General features: G+C 30.8%; 2 protein-coding genes across 4 annotated transcripts in view; both read right to left on the bottom strand.

Annotated features, from left to right (window-relative positions):
* Positions 1-15,601, bottom strand: part of LOC121118303 (uncharacterized) — a 58,236-nt gene that overhangs the window by 13,676 nt on the left and 28,959 nt on the right. Inside the window, exon 1 of one of the 3 annotated variants that reach the window (XM_040712878.2) lies at positions 243-367. The exons of the other annotated variants lie outside the window; for them this stretch is intronic. Coding sequence (XP_040568812.1) covers positions 243-301 — 59 coding nt within the window. The 5' untranslated portion in view covers positions 302-367. Of the gene's footprint in view, positions 1-242; positions 368-15,601 lie in introns of those variants that run through there. 3 annotated transcript variants of the gene reach the window in all.
* On the bottom strand, positions 6,386-8,251 carry LOC121118304 (chloride intracellular channel Clic). Its single transcript, XM_040712882.2, has 2 exons — positions 7,623-8,251; positions 6,386-7,536 (listed from the first exon to the last, which is right to left on the bottom strand). The coding sequence occupies exon 2, from the start codon at positions 7,527-7,529 to the stop codon at positions 6,774-6,776; it is 756 nt and encodes a 251-aa protein (XP_040568816.1). The 5' UTR covers positions 7,530-7,536; positions 7,623-8,251; the 3' UTR covers positions 6,386-6,773.

Raw genomic sequence — 15,601 nt, 5'->3', positions numbered from 1 at the left:
AATTTTTTTCCAATTTTTTTTTAAAGTGATTAGCTGCGGATTTTTGAATTGTTTTTTTTTCCAAAAGTGTAATATATATTCCAAAATTTTTGATTTTTTGCGAGAAAAAGTTTATTTTGAATTTTTTTTTAAATTAAAAAAAAAATATATATATATATATATATACAAATATAATCCAATGGACGCCACTGGTCATTCTAATATAAGTACACGTATGTCCCTAAAAGGAAAATTAATCCCACCTATGGCTATTCATTAATAGTGATGAAAGTACTCCATCCTTTATGGCCATGATCCTCATCACTTTTTCACTCTATCCTTCCTTATTCAACGTTATTATTAAATCAACTAAATGTGTAGTAAAGCAATAATAAAAATAAGCAGAAGAAGAAAAAAAAAACATTTCTTAATATGTTAAAAAGCAGCAAGAAATCCGATCCATATACCTACAATATTGTGTATGTATGTACGTATGTAATGGAAGATTTTTACAGCCCTTCACACAAGTATTATTGTTTTTACTCTTTTTTAATACAAAAGTCTATATTATGTTCAACAAATAAGATGCTTCTTAATATTCATAAGGGTTTGTGTTTTGTAATAAGGACTATAAACAAATTTAGTTGTACAAAAGACAGGGGTGTCTGCAGGGGCTGTAGCTCCCCCAATTTAGGAACTTTTGCTTTTACTAGAAAATTTAATAAAACATTTTATTTTTCAAACATTTTAATATATGAAATCTTATTTCATTTCCAGAAAAATAAATTTCTCTGGAAATAACTATTGCTTTTTTATATAAAATATGGATAACCCGAAGGCTTTGAACTATTTTTGGGTATTACAGGGGTGGTTCCTTGGATGTATTGGCGGTGATTTTTACAATCTCACACTACCCACGGGCCAATCCGAGGGAGGAGGGTATTCAACCATAATTTAAGGGGCCCTAAGCCCCTTATTCCCACCTCCTTCTTACCAATTCCTCGATCAATTTCTTAGAAGATTGGATTGATTTTAAAAAAATTGCAAGGCAATTGTATTGCGATAATATTACTCACTTTTAAAAGTACTCCCTCGGGGGATGGAACCAACAAATATGTTTTAGGTATTTGTCATAAATAATATTAAGCGAATTTCTTATGTGTTATTATTTTTCATGAAGTTTGAACAAAATACGGGCAATTTTCTCAAGGGTAGTTTTTCGTGCAGGAAAATGTATATATGTTAATTTTTAAAAATGGTGTATAAATAATAAGACGACAATGATAGTCTGTTAGGACTTAAGAAATGAATAGCAGTTGGTATGATTGATTATTCGGCTAAATACCAGATTTTGGGCCCTTTTTTTTTGTGTTTCTTTTTGCAAGAAAGGTTGCGTGATGTAATAAAGGGGATCTATGTAAAAAGTATACATGACGCGTATGATATATGTAGAAGCTACAGTTCTTTCAAAGTTTTTCAAAGCTATGCAATGCATGTATATACATATATCATAGTATTATGCTCTAAGTATAACCGAGTCGTCATTAATGCATTTAAGGGGTTACATGTGTAGGAAGAGTCAAAAGAAGAAGATGAAATTTGATCTAAGTGAATTTTGGTATAGTTCATCGTCATTTTAATAATATAATAATAATCGGAGTATAAACATTTACAAAGTATAAGAATGCTTACGCTTTTTATAGTCAAATAGGTTATGCATACAAAAAAATATATTTTTTCCCGTGAAATAAATAAATTTCTTTTGTTCGAGGTTAGGTGATATAGTCATTGAATTATCACGTCGTTACATTTATTGTATATCGCAACCTTTCTTTTCAAAAGTTATAGAAAAAAGGGCCAATTCATTCCAAATATGAAATTATTCTGGGGCGTCCGCAAGGTTTGGCTAAATGGTCTGTAGCACCCCAAATTAAAGAATATTTGCATTTTACTTGGAAATTTAGTGTTTTAATTTTTTTTATAAAAAATTCCAAAGCAATAGAATAAAAAAAAAAAAAAAATTCCAAAAATTTAATAACAAATTATTCTAAAGAAATTTAATTTTCTTTGAATATCTATGAAATTTTGAAATTTTTATATATAAAAATGTAATATTTGATATTTTTTCAAAAAAAATTAATTTTTGTGGATTTTGAAATTTTTCCTCCAAAAAAATTACATTTATTGAGACTAGCTGTGGAGTTTTTTTTCAAAAAATTTTATTATTGACATTTAAATTTTTTCCCCGAACAATTTTAATAAGATTTTTTCTAAATATTCAAAAAAAAAAAAAATATAATAAATAAATAAAAAAAACAATAATTGTGTGGGGCAGAGCCCTGGACAGCTGACAACCAAATACAGAGGGATTTTATTTTATTAGGGATGAATTCCCTAATAAAATAAAATTTTTAAAGACGATATAATTAACTTTGAATGATTAACATTGTAATACAGATAATACAATTTGATGAGTATTAGATCACTCAACCTTTCTTCCAATAAGTGAAAGGAAGAAAAAAGTTTCAAAATAAACTAATATTTAATATATTATAATAGGAAATTATTAGCAACTAAACAAAAACTAATTCGAGTTCAAATAATAAACTTTTTGAACATTTTTTAAGTATCAATTCAAGTTAGTAATGATAGATGGTCAAAATAGATAGAACAAATTAAAGGGTTACAACAAAAAATGGGACCTACGAATCAGTGCAATAGAAGAGTCTTCTATACTTTAACACTTTTGAATAAAAGGACCACATTCAGAAAAACACATTTATTAAATAAAGTTTAATGAAAATATTTCATATGTAAAATACAAATATTTGTAAGGAAAAACTATTGATTTTCCACGATGATATCCAGAGTTTAAAAAAATATGAAATTTGAAGATCGCACTCTTTTGCTTCATGAAAATAATTATTTATTCATGTTTGTGTTTATTTTTTCATGTCAGAGCTGCTAGCAGTCATGACAGCTGAGCTGCTCTCCTTTCAAAATTTACAATAAATAATTATTGTAAATTTTTAATTAATACATTTTACTTGAATCTGATTAACAACGCTTGTTCTGCTGGTATGTAAAATAAAATAAATTAAACCGAAAATGAACATAGAAATCCTGACAATTTATAAGAATTATCTAGGGACAGATAAACACAAAACCCTCTCCGTGGCATATAGGTGCAAATTATTCCGATACCGATCATCAATTATGCTCCGAGTCTAACAAGGACTTAGAATTTATAACTCTCAAGGAGCAAACTCTCAGTGTTACTATGCGACTTTTATGAACAAACACTAGTTATTACTCTATACATCTTTGTTCTTTCTTCAAGAAATAAATAATAATAATAACTTTTGAAAATGAAAGGTTTGTCAACTAGACAAAACCACTCCCGCTTTCTAGGACTTATTTTACACACCTCTGGGAATAAAATTTAAGAATCCTGTATAAAAAAATTAGAGCAATATTCGTTGCCTGTAGATATAAATACTCTAACTAAGAAAGAGGAGACGGACTAAATTTATCAACATGAATACAGATGGCTATAAAATTGTCTACATATTTACGCTATGAACTCTTTTGACTTGCATTATTGTTAGAGATACATATTAGTTTTATTCTCCTCGCATTCTATAAATATCCATAGTATTTTTTAAATCAAGGGTGTGTAGTGAACCTATTTGAGGTAAATACTTTTTAATTCATTATTATTTTAACCGGCATGTCGTCTCTTTCCTTAGAGTATCTTTATCGGTAAAGAAAGAAAAATGAAAAAATATAGAATATGTTCAGTCGGAACAAAAAAGAATACTCTTATAGAGTCACAAAACCTCTCGACGGATGACTCATACAATATACTAACTCCCAGAAGAACAAAAAATTTTACAATAAGTTTATTAACGACTAACTTTTTTATTCCTTCTCAACCTCGACGGACAAAAGGGAAAGAAAAAACTAAAATAAACAATAAAATATGGCAGCTAGCCTTATTTATTTTTCTTGTTGCCAACTGTTAATTATATCTTAAAGAATATTTATTCACTATATTGTTATATACATATACATCAAATTGATAGTCTTATCAATCAGAAAAGTATGAAATGACACAAATTCTAATCAAAGGCACTTGATTAATATAAAAATAATGTATCACTTTTTTAAGTTTATAATACTTAAAGTTAATGTTTTACATCATACAAGAATCAAATTATGAAAAATAATGCAAACAGATGAAGGAAAATATACTGTTTTTTTAAGTTTTATAAAAATGAAAATTCACCTTTTTCCTAAATATTAAGAAAAATAGTGAACTATTGAATGTCAAAATGAGACCAACAGATTAGAGGTATTAATAAGGGTATCCACAGGGGATGGGCTAGAAGGACGGTAGCCCCTTCCAAATTAAGGAATTTGTGCTTTTTACAAAAAATGTAATTTTTCGTAAAATTGTTTTTTATTCCTTCTGAACCCCACCAGTTTCATATGAATATTCCTCGAATCCTTCTAAATAGGTTAATTGGAGCGTGTAATCAACAATCTTGTGTGTTTGACTTCCATGGAACCCTAAGACTGATTCACCGAGTCGCTTGGATTTGATAGAACCCAGATTAAAAAATACTGCTCTAATGGCTAGTTTTATTATTATATATTGGACCCTAATATTTCTTTAAAATATTATATAGTTATACAATCCTATTGTAGACAATACGCCTAATTATCCACCTTTTTTATCTCTTATCAATCAACAACAATAAGTTACAAATGAAGCCATTTTATAGGGGTTTTTAGTACCTACTACTACTTTGATTAAAATCTTTTTTTTTATTTCTAAAGTAATGTGATGATTTTTTTTTTTTAGATTTAAGATAACTTTGTTCATTTTATATAGTACAAATATCAATTATGAGCACCTAAGACACCTTCAATTAAGATCCAATTAATGATGTTAGAGAAAACGCTCTTTATTAAAGAGACTATTACAGCTTATAAACAAATGTTAACTAATACAATCAAAGTCCAGCTTTGGCTACATACAACAGAGCGTTACTTTACTAACATAAAAAATACATGTATAGATTTGCCAGCTGTCCATGTATTCTCCTAATCAATGTTCTGAACGTTGATTGGTCGAATTAGAATGATCTACTAGGGTCGTCTGAAAAGTCCGTGCAAAGTCCGAGAGATGGCACTACTGGCGCGTATCGAGGTTCCCTTAATTAGTAGCATCCTTTGGAAGCACACAAACCAACTTAGACAGATCGGTCAATTTCTTTCTGTTTGACATTTGTTTGAATTGAGGAAGTGGATTGATTTTTAAAAAATGGGCAAAAAAAAATTTCGTGTGTTGATTAAACATTACTTTATAAAAGTCAAAACGCCTCAGAAGACTAAAAAGAAGCTTTTAAAACATTATGGGGAGTCTGAACCTTCGATTAGAACTGTTTAAAAGTGGTTTCATAATTTTAGGAGTGGCCATATGGGTCCAAGTAACGTTGAACGTTCTGGACGCCCTGTTGAAGTTACTACTCCAGAAATCATCAATAAAATCCATGATATATTTAGTGATGAATGACAAAAGAGTGAAGGTGCGTGAGATTAATAGTGCTGTGGGCATCTCGAGTTGGAACCCTATTTCTAATTTTGCAAACAAAATTGCTGGTCTGTTGTCGTGATCGAAAAGTACTATATTTGTGGGGCAATCGAGGTCTTTTTAATTGCAATTCAGTTTTAAAACGTTCCAATAACGATGAATAATATGCACCTGTAATAGTTTTACCCTTTTCCCGATATTTGATAAGGATTATTCCTTGCGAATCCAAAAGAGAGTCGCCATTATCTTTCCGACTGATTCCTCGATTCAAACAAATGCCAAATGTGTTTGTTCTTCCAAGAGATGCTACAAACTAAACATAACCTCGATACGCCCCAGTAGTGTCATCTCTGGGACTTTGCAAACGACTCTCGTAATCGCTAATAACTATCAAATAACTATGAACATATTTTGGGCCATTAACCAAAGTTTCTTTTCGAATGAGAGGTTGTGTGATACAATAAAGATAAGGACGTGAAAAGGATAGGAATCAAAAGAATGAAGAACACGTATGTATGCATTTACATGGATAATCTACATGAAAATATATTGATAGAATGAAGGTACTTAATATTATGTAGTACTTGTCAGTGGTCAGTCCATCACGAGACGACTACATACCACCACACATACATACATTTAAATAAAATGAACTGAACCTGAATATTATGCTATAACTTTAATAATAACTAATTATATTAAGACTAATGATCATTATTATTACTCGTTTTGTTCTATTACAAATATATGTAGGTATTTTGTCGACCATTTGTTTTTTGCTGAGTAGCTCTTAAATAAGTAAAATAATGAATAATTTTAAAATGTATTGCAATTTGTTTGTTTAAAAATGTACACCATGAAGAGTATAATAGGTAAGCAGCAACAATTAACACTTAACAGGAAGGAAGGAAGGAAAGAAAGAAAGCTTTGGGAGGTTTTATTCAAATTTTATATTTAAAAAGGGTATTTATTAATTATTTATATCATTTGTCAGGGCTTTCGTATGTATGTAACTTTACATTTATTAAAGTATGTAGGGCAAGGGTTGAACGTGAACCAGGAGCGCCCGAAAATAATTATGAAGTGAACTAGAATGGAATAGTGATTGCGTTCTACTACTTTAAGATGTAAAAAAGTCCTGATTGTTTCTTCAATTGGAATGATGGGATGGTGGAATGTTTATGAAGATGTTTAGTTAAATGCTCTCTGGAAGTGTGAGGGAATAGGTGGGTTCTTCAAGTTCTTCATGACTCTTTTTTTGCATGGATGTCATATTGCGAGGTTGCTGGAGTTTATAGATATGAATGATATCTTGATCCGCGGGACAGCTTTGAGTGAATGCATCCAGCTCATACATTTCCCTGATATATTTCCATAGACTAGTATATTCGGAAGGAATTTCATAGTTGAGGAAGAACTTTCCTGCAATTCGAAGGTGTTGAAGCCTAGGCATGAGCTCTGTGTCAAAGCAACAAAGTGTATCGCCCGTCAAAAATCTACTCCCACGCGTAGACAGCTCATCATCAATTTTCGAGAGAATGTTGTTTACTGCCTTGATGGAAAGCTCATCCTGACGGAGGATCATGTGCTTAAATCTAGAATACAGATTCTCAATTTTTTTGCTGACATCATTGTCAGGAACGAATAAATTATGTCCACCCGGGATTTTCTTCATGATATGTCGCTCAATTTTCTCATTTTCGAGAATAGCAATGCCGGAATCCAAGAGAATGGGAGGTCGTGTTGCTTCAAAGTTAGAGCGAAAGTCAGGGGGTGGACGTTTCATGTCTACCGTTGTTATTTTTAGGGATATCTTTTGTAGCTCTGCAAGAAGATATAAATCCATGAAATACTCCTGGCAAAACAAACATGCCCCTTTACGACGCCCATCGATGGTTGATGCCTTCACAATCAGCTCAATCTCGGGGATATTACTCGAATTTTCATCCATTTTAAGCCTAAACAAATATATGATAATATTACTAAGTAGTGGAACACATCCAAGAGCAATAGAAGCAGTAGCTCAAAAAAGTACTCCACTCACAAATCTTTTTTCAACGATGTGATGTATTACTATTATGAATGACTATAACTCTGTCCTCCTCCTCCTTGTCTTCTTCAAGGAGATCCTCTTCTCATTTTACTACAAGGAAAAAAAAAACACTGACTAATAATGTTTCTATGACTTGAGTGACTGTGTTATTCTCCACAATCCAAGAGAAGGACGCTCGCGTATCAATTTTTCCCTGCTATTGCTTCGTCTTCTCTCTCTTTAAGCTTTTTTAAAAAAAAAATTATTAGACGAATATGTTCTGTATGCATGTATTTGTAAGGATCGGGCCGATCAACGTAAACCAAGATAACATACTACACATGTTATGTGTGTCTAAGAAATTTATACATATATATATGTAAGTAACACACATACAGAGGGCTTGAACGAGTGCTCAAGCACACACAAATCTAACGAGTGATTCATTGATACATCAGAACATATTATATGTAATATATTTATTGACGTATATAATGTTTAAGGAAAAAGAGGGTCATCATGGTGAAGAACGACGACAGTCTTTCTTTCTAAAGTTTCTAATACGCATAACCACTAAACAGTATACATACTTTCCCTCTCAATCCTTGAGAATAAATATATCATTTAACTTTAAGCCTACTATTAAAAACATCATGGGCTCCTCAACAATACATACATTAATATTCCAAGCATAGTTGCAAGGGGGAATTTGCAACAATAAAATAAATATAAAAAAACGTTTATAGCCCACAGGGAAGAAGGTGAACAAGCTGCTTAGAGAAGAAGACGAGGAAAAAAAGGGGAAATCATTCAAAGGCTTGTACAATCTACGTATGCAAAGACAGATAGATAGATAATAAGAGTAACAGGGAGAGAGAGGGGGAAGAAGAAGAGATAAAACATATTTATATATATGGATAAGTAACTAAAAGAAATTAAAACTTGTCATCTGGAAGAGAACGTCTTTTCTTTTCTATTTCTTTTCCCAAGTTCAGAACATACAAAATACGATATTGCTCTTAGCTAGAATTCACTATACACAGGGTTGTTGTAGCCCCCCCTTATTAAGGAATTGTGATTCTTACTATAAATTTTATATTTGATTTTTTTTTTTTCAAAAAGTTTAATATTTGAAATTTAATCCAATCTTTCAAATTATTTCCTAAAAAAATTTAATTGTCTCTGAATAGTTTAAAGAAAATTTTAATAGAAAAATGTAATATTTGAAATTTTTCTATTTAGAACTTTTTTTCAAAAAAATATTTTTGAGAATAATTTTTGAAATTTATTTGAAATTTAATCTTAGAATTTTTTGCCCAAAAAATATAATTTTTGAGAATAACTGGACTTTTGAAATTTTTCTCCGAAAAATTTAATATTTGGAATTTAATTTTATAATTTTTTCCCCAAAAATATAATTTTTGAGAATAACTATGGATTTTTGAAACTTTTCTCCGAAAAATTTAATATTTGGAATTTAATTTTATAATTTTTTCCCCAAAAAATATAATTTTTGAGAATAACTATGGATTTTTGAAACTTTTCTCCGAAAAATTTAATATTTGGAATATAATTTTAGAATTTTTTCCCCAAAAAATATAATTTTTTGTGAATAGCTATTGATTTTTGAAATTTTTTGTGAATATCTGTGGATTTTCGAAATTATTTTCCAAAAAAATTTAATTTTTGGATTTTTTTTCTTCAATTAAGTCTAAAAACCATGCTCCCCCTCCCCAAATAGTCCTGCCGATTTAACCATGCCCACAACATCATCCTGGTGGATCACATTCTTATGAACATCAGGGAGGGAATGCAATGTAAAATACACGATGATCAAATTATTCTCAAAAAGTAGGTAACTTGTGGACTGCTTGCATCCTTTCCCTTTTACCTCCTGAATCTTGTCCTCTAATTTTTTATTCAAAGCACGAATTGTTGTCACATTATACCCATTGAGAGTTTTCATCTATTGGGAGCCCATAATATGTACAATATTTGTATATAAAATCCAATGAATCATTTCTCCCGAATCATTTACTTTATAAAAGTAGTTTGTAGAGCCTCATAGATGGAATAACTTCCTACTTCTCTACGCTATAATAATAGTCATTATAGGAGAAGAGACCCACCCTTTTTGTTATTCCTGTCTTCTTCAAACCCTTTAAAGTTACATAATACGCATTTTTGATAAGCTGCACTCGCAGAATCAAAAGGGACTCTAAAAAATAAGCTCCCTTGAAGGATATTGAGTTCAATCTTTGATGTCCCAAAAGGCAACACATTGCGTTATGTATGTATAACAGGAGCATCCGCAGGATTATATTGGGGGCGGGGGCTTGGTTTTTGGGAAAAAAATAATTTAAAACTAACAATTTTTTTGAAAAAAATTGAAAAATCCATAGCTATTCTCAAAAAATTAAATTCTTTGGTAAAAAAAATCTAAAAATAAATTTCAAATATTAAATTTTTTGAAGAAAAATTTCAAAAATCCATAATTATTGAAATACAATTAAATTTTTTGGGAAAAAATTTCTAAGATTAAATTTTTGGAGAAAAATTTCAAAATCCATAGTTATTCACAGACAATTAAATTTTTTGGTAAAAAACAAAAATTTATATATATATTTTTTTTTTTTTTGGGGGGGGATACTGGCCCTCCATCCCACCCTTGGTGAACGCCCCCCCTGTATAATAGACTGTATCGTTGTGGGGTGAATATTTGTTCCCCTGCACAATGGCCTTTTCTGCTGGGGACAATTAAAAAACTGACTTGGGTAAAGTTTGAGGCTTCTCATGTTATAGCAACTATTCTTCCTGGTTGAAGTGAAAGTTGTTGAACAGAACGGAAGAACATTATCTTCCATAAAACAGAACAACTACAATTCATTGAGTAGCACATATTAGACTCCTATAATTATTAAAAACAAGATGCATGATATTTTTTATTCATACATAAAATACTAAATAAATATGAGAAGTACATTTTTTTACTTATAGTTTGACATAAAGACTTAAAATGTCACATTTTGACGGCAATAATCCCATTATTTTCAAATTAAAATGGCCTGAGAGGAGCTTCTAACATTGTCAAAGTAAGTTTTTTTTATTGAATGTCCTTCGTAGAAAAGGTTTGGTTTGAGGGGGAAGGATATGAAGCCGAAAAGGGGAACGTTTAATGAATAGTATCTAAGCAACGTGTCTACTAACTATGAGAACAATTCAATCAAAGAGATACTATTAACAATTCTTCCCCAGGATACCCTTGTTCGAATATGTATCCATGTATAATAATTATAATCATCAATATAATTATTTATAGTAACAACAATAAACGGGGCTCTACCTATAACTAGCTACGTACACATGCCCTGCATATAACAACACCTGTGCCTGAGTCTTTGATAGCTTTAAATAACTATTATTATTATCATTTAAAAAGACTCCTTACTAGTTACAGTACTACTCCAATGCGTTATGCTGTAATTGGTAATGAAACATAGTCATAATTACGACGATATTTTAAGGTTATTAAACGTACATAATATTTAGATACCTACATACAACAAATATAATACCTTAAAGTTTACCAAATAAGAAGGATTGAAGGAAGTATTCCTCATAACAATTAATAGTCACCTTTTTGTTTGTTCATGCATCCATCCATCATCATAGTATAAGAATAGGCAAACAAGCCTTTTCCAAGAGAAAGAGATTATAATTAAAATAAACGGAAAAACTGTACATAGACTAATAATAATACTACTAAAACAAATCATTTCGTAATGTCGCACTAAAATAACACGCTTACTTGCCCATGTGACATTGACCTAGGCATGATCATCATCATAACAGTATGTCGAAATTCCCTGACTCCAAGACATTTTCTTTTTTATTTTACATACATTGTACAACTGATCAATGTACAAGCTATTATCATATCTGAACATCAGAAGGATCAATCGTGTACATACTTGTTATGTTGGTAACAGTGCACAAAACATACTCTTATACGAGGTGTGTTCAAAAAGTAAGGTGACTTTTCAAATTTCGTATAATTGGTATGCTCGACTTTTCTATTTTTTAATGCAAGTACACTCGCCACCAACATACATATATTTACTGTTTGAGCTATTTAATATGTATAGATTGTTTGTGAGAGGCATACCGGTTAGAAGTATTTCGCTTGTTCAACGATTTTTTTGCTATTGAAAAACATGGATCAAAGACTTTGCATCAAATTTTGTGAAAAAAATGAAATTAAGTGCTCCAAAACACTTGAAATGTTGATCGTGGCATACGGTGAAACAGTTCTGAGACAAAAATAAAATAAATTTACCAAGCCGTACAAACTCTTCCAAGATGTCCGTGAAGATTCGATCAAATGTTAAAGTTTTGTTCACTGTACCTTTTTTTCAACTAGAGCGGCGGTATGCATCAGGAGTTCGTACCATAAGGTAACACGGTCAATAAAGATTATTATCTTGAAGTTATGCGTCGTTTGCGAGAAACAATACGAAGAAAACTTCCGGAATAGTGGAAAAACAATTCATGGTTTTTGCATCACGATAATGCCCCTTTGCTTGTGGGATATTTTTTTGGCAAAAACAAAAAAACAAAACCACAATCATGGCTCTGCCACCATATTTGGAACCACCTTACTTTTTTTTTGTTCCCAAAATATACACCGAAAAGTGCTTCGAGGATTGGAAAAAGCCTTGACACAAGTGAATTATATCTGAGTAAATGTTGATAAATAAATTAATATATTTTCCTAAAAATACAAAGTCACCTTAGTTTTTGAACACACCTCGTACATCATCATGAAATGAATGTACAAATAGGATTTATGTATATATACATCCATATTAGGTATTTTTTAAATAACTAATCTTATGCATTCAAAGTCTAGGTTTAGTATATTAATGATCTTCAAAATCAGAGGTCGGGTAACTTTTTTAAGCGTTTCCCCAAAAGGCCTACTAATAAAATTAATTTACCTCAAACTACTAGTGCAGGGGTTTTCACAGGAATATATATTTTAGGAGGGGGGGGCAGCTTGGTTAAAAAAATCAAAAATCCATAGCTATTCACAAAAATGAATAGCAATTGACAACTTTTCCGCACTAGCCGTAATGGAAATTCGAAAAAAGTTGAACCCCACTCCTCACCATAATGTACCTCCATTATACAAATATACCAAGCTACCTTCCTATAATTATTCATGTTTTCAAATCACTAGTACAAATAGGATTTGCCATATTTACAAAGCACATATTTTAACCCTCACATAATACTTAATCTATGTTCAGTTGACCTTTAAAGATTGATTGCTTAAATCAATAATATTAATTAATCAAATGTTTCATATTATCCAGGTTGTTATCAAGGATTAATATGCGCTAAAGATAAGGATAAAAATGTCGATCTACATACAAACAACTAGGCATTATTATGCCTGTATTTATTGACTGTATGTCTTACTAAATTCATTTGTAAATTAATTATTTGAGTAGTTTAATAAATAAAACATGGGTCTCAACTTTATCGCACAATCAAAGACTTGACTTAGACTCGCAACTCCACTTGAATTATAACAAAGACGTCTATATATATATATATATACATTGGTTTTTGGAATTTTGATTTGCAAAAAAATTAAAAAAAAAAAAAAAAAATCCTGAAAAAAATATTGAATAATTAAATTTCAAAAAGTATATTGTTTGGAAAAAAAATTCCAAAATCCACAGCTATTAAAAAATATAATTTAAATATGATTTTTTTTTTTCAAAAACCCATAGCAATTCATAAAAAGTTATAACAAAATACATAGTTATTTACAAAAAATTAAATTTTGTGGGAAAAAGTTTCCAAAATACATATAAATTCATTAAAAAAATATAACTTTTAAATATAAAATTTTTTGTAAAAAATTTTCAAATATTAAATTTATTCACAGAAAATTTAATTTTTTGGAAAAAAGTTTAAAAAATTACATTAAATTTCCAATTTTTAGAAAAAAAAAAATTCAAGTATTTAATTTTCTCGTAAAAAGCAAAAAATCCAACTCACACCCTACGGACGCCCCTGATTCTAAAGTCATTTTTTTTTACTGGATATAAAATACTCTTTAAAAGTTATTTAATATTATGTGGACATGAACTCAAGGAACTCATGAAATACAAGGACTTGAAATAGAGACTAGGCTTGAACTTGCAGTATAAATTTTTTCTTCATATTTTCTCAAAGTACTCACATACACATAACATATATTTTACCGATAAAGCATAAAAATTCATATTTGCGAATCCTGGAGTGAAAAAAAAATATACTTATCAAATAAGGTCATATTTGTCATACTCATGTTTGAATAACACAGGGGAACAATTAGGGAGAGGGGGATTTTGTACAAATGAATTGAAGACAATAATCGAATTTATCTATGAGCGCAGAATCTAAAATTGATCTCAGTTTTTCTCTCAGTCATCTGAATTCTGATATATCTGGAATTATAGTAATTCGGGACTATTATTGTTCAGAGGCATTTATGACCCACCAAATTAAAAGCTAATGCCCCTCCCCTGTGGACGCCCCTCAGTGGTATTTACTAGGTACATTTCCCCCCCAAAAAAAAAAAATTGGATGGTCTTTTCAAATGTTTTATGTTAGTATTAAATGCCTTAGCTATCAATTTCACCCAAGCAGCATTAATTTATACTTGGAAAATAATCAAGAAAATTTCTATAAAGGGAAAAAAGTCAGATACAGCCATTTGACCCCACATACTTGACTTTTTGTTTGTGCATAACAAAAAAAAGAAAGAAGATATCTTTTGAACAAAATTTATAGCTCATCTTCATAGAACGACTCTTACCTACATTTTTTACCACCTAAAGTTAATTATGACAAAACTTATCGTTTTGTGTATTAGTCAATTTTGAAATAATAAATTATTGTCAATTTTACCAGATGGTCCATTGAAATCTAAACACTGACTAATTCAATAATTAATGAAGGTTGAGTAAATGAAATTAACTCATATTTCGATATATTAAAGCATTAACAATTAGTTACAAAACAAAACAAACCTAAAGCTCTCTATCTTACGTACAAGTCGAGAAAATGACACTTGATTGAGAATTTCAATTCGCACTCTCTAAGCATTCGGGCTTCTCCAGGATCACCATCTATCCCGGAATCAAGTCCAATACGTTGGAAAGGAAGAATGCCTCTTGGACAAGGAGGAGTTAAAGATAATATCCTAGATATCACACAAGACTGTCCAGAGGACTATCAAAAAAGTGTGTGGAAAGAGCCTTATAAGGGTGGAAAGGTCACTTTTGACACTAAAAATGAAAGAAACCCTTCTGCTTCGTGGCAATACTCTTTTTGCCCCCCTAGGGCCCTGATGCCAACCCCATCGACTACTGCTTTTGGGTGCATATCGAAGGGAAGGACTGAAGTGTCCGTCATCAAAACACCTAGACCCTTAATTCACTGTCAGTCAGCACTGGGACGCCATGACAGAGGAATACATCTGCAGGGGGTGACAGGCCTTCTGCTCCCGCCTGCAAGCCCTCATTGCCGCAAAAGGCAGCAACATTAATGATTAAAAGAGTTCAGACACACATCTATTTATATAATTTTTTTGTTGAAGTTTAAAATTCTAAGTGTGCATATTTTGATTGAACTACTCGTTATAAAAGTATGAAGAATTTCCGTGTTTTATTTTATATCGAGAAAAAAGAAATATCTTAATTCGAAGAAGCAAGTAAATCCGGGGAGGGAGAGTAGGTATGTTGTTATTAGTAGGTGGAGTAAGAAGATTAGAAAGAGTATATGACTTGAATTTTTTTTTGAGGCACACCACATATATTTGTCGACATAGCCATATAATAATTTCATTTTACTTTGTGTCCTTGAGCCGAGGAATATGTGCACTGTTGCCTGGAGGAGTTTAGTCCAAAGCCACCATAAAACAATAACCTCTCCCG

This window comes from Lepeophtheirus salmonis, chromosome 5 (assembly GCF_016086655.4).
Source record: "Lepeophtheirus salmonis chromosome 5, UVic_Lsal_1.4, whole genome shotgun sequence".
In the NCBI taxonomy this organism is placed as follows: Eukaryota; Metazoa; Arthropoda; class Copepoda; order Siphonostomatoida; family Caligidae; genus Lepeophtheirus; species Lepeophtheirus salmonis.
Note: the sequence above shows the minus strand (reverse complement) of the source record. Positions and strands in the feature narration are given on the sequence as shown.

Bases quoted from the DNA above. Each gene is read 5' to 3' on its own strand.
- LOC121118304 (XM_040712882.2), bottom strand. From the start codon at position 7,529: ATGGATGAAAATTCGAGTAATATCCCCGAGATTGAGCTGATTGTGAAG.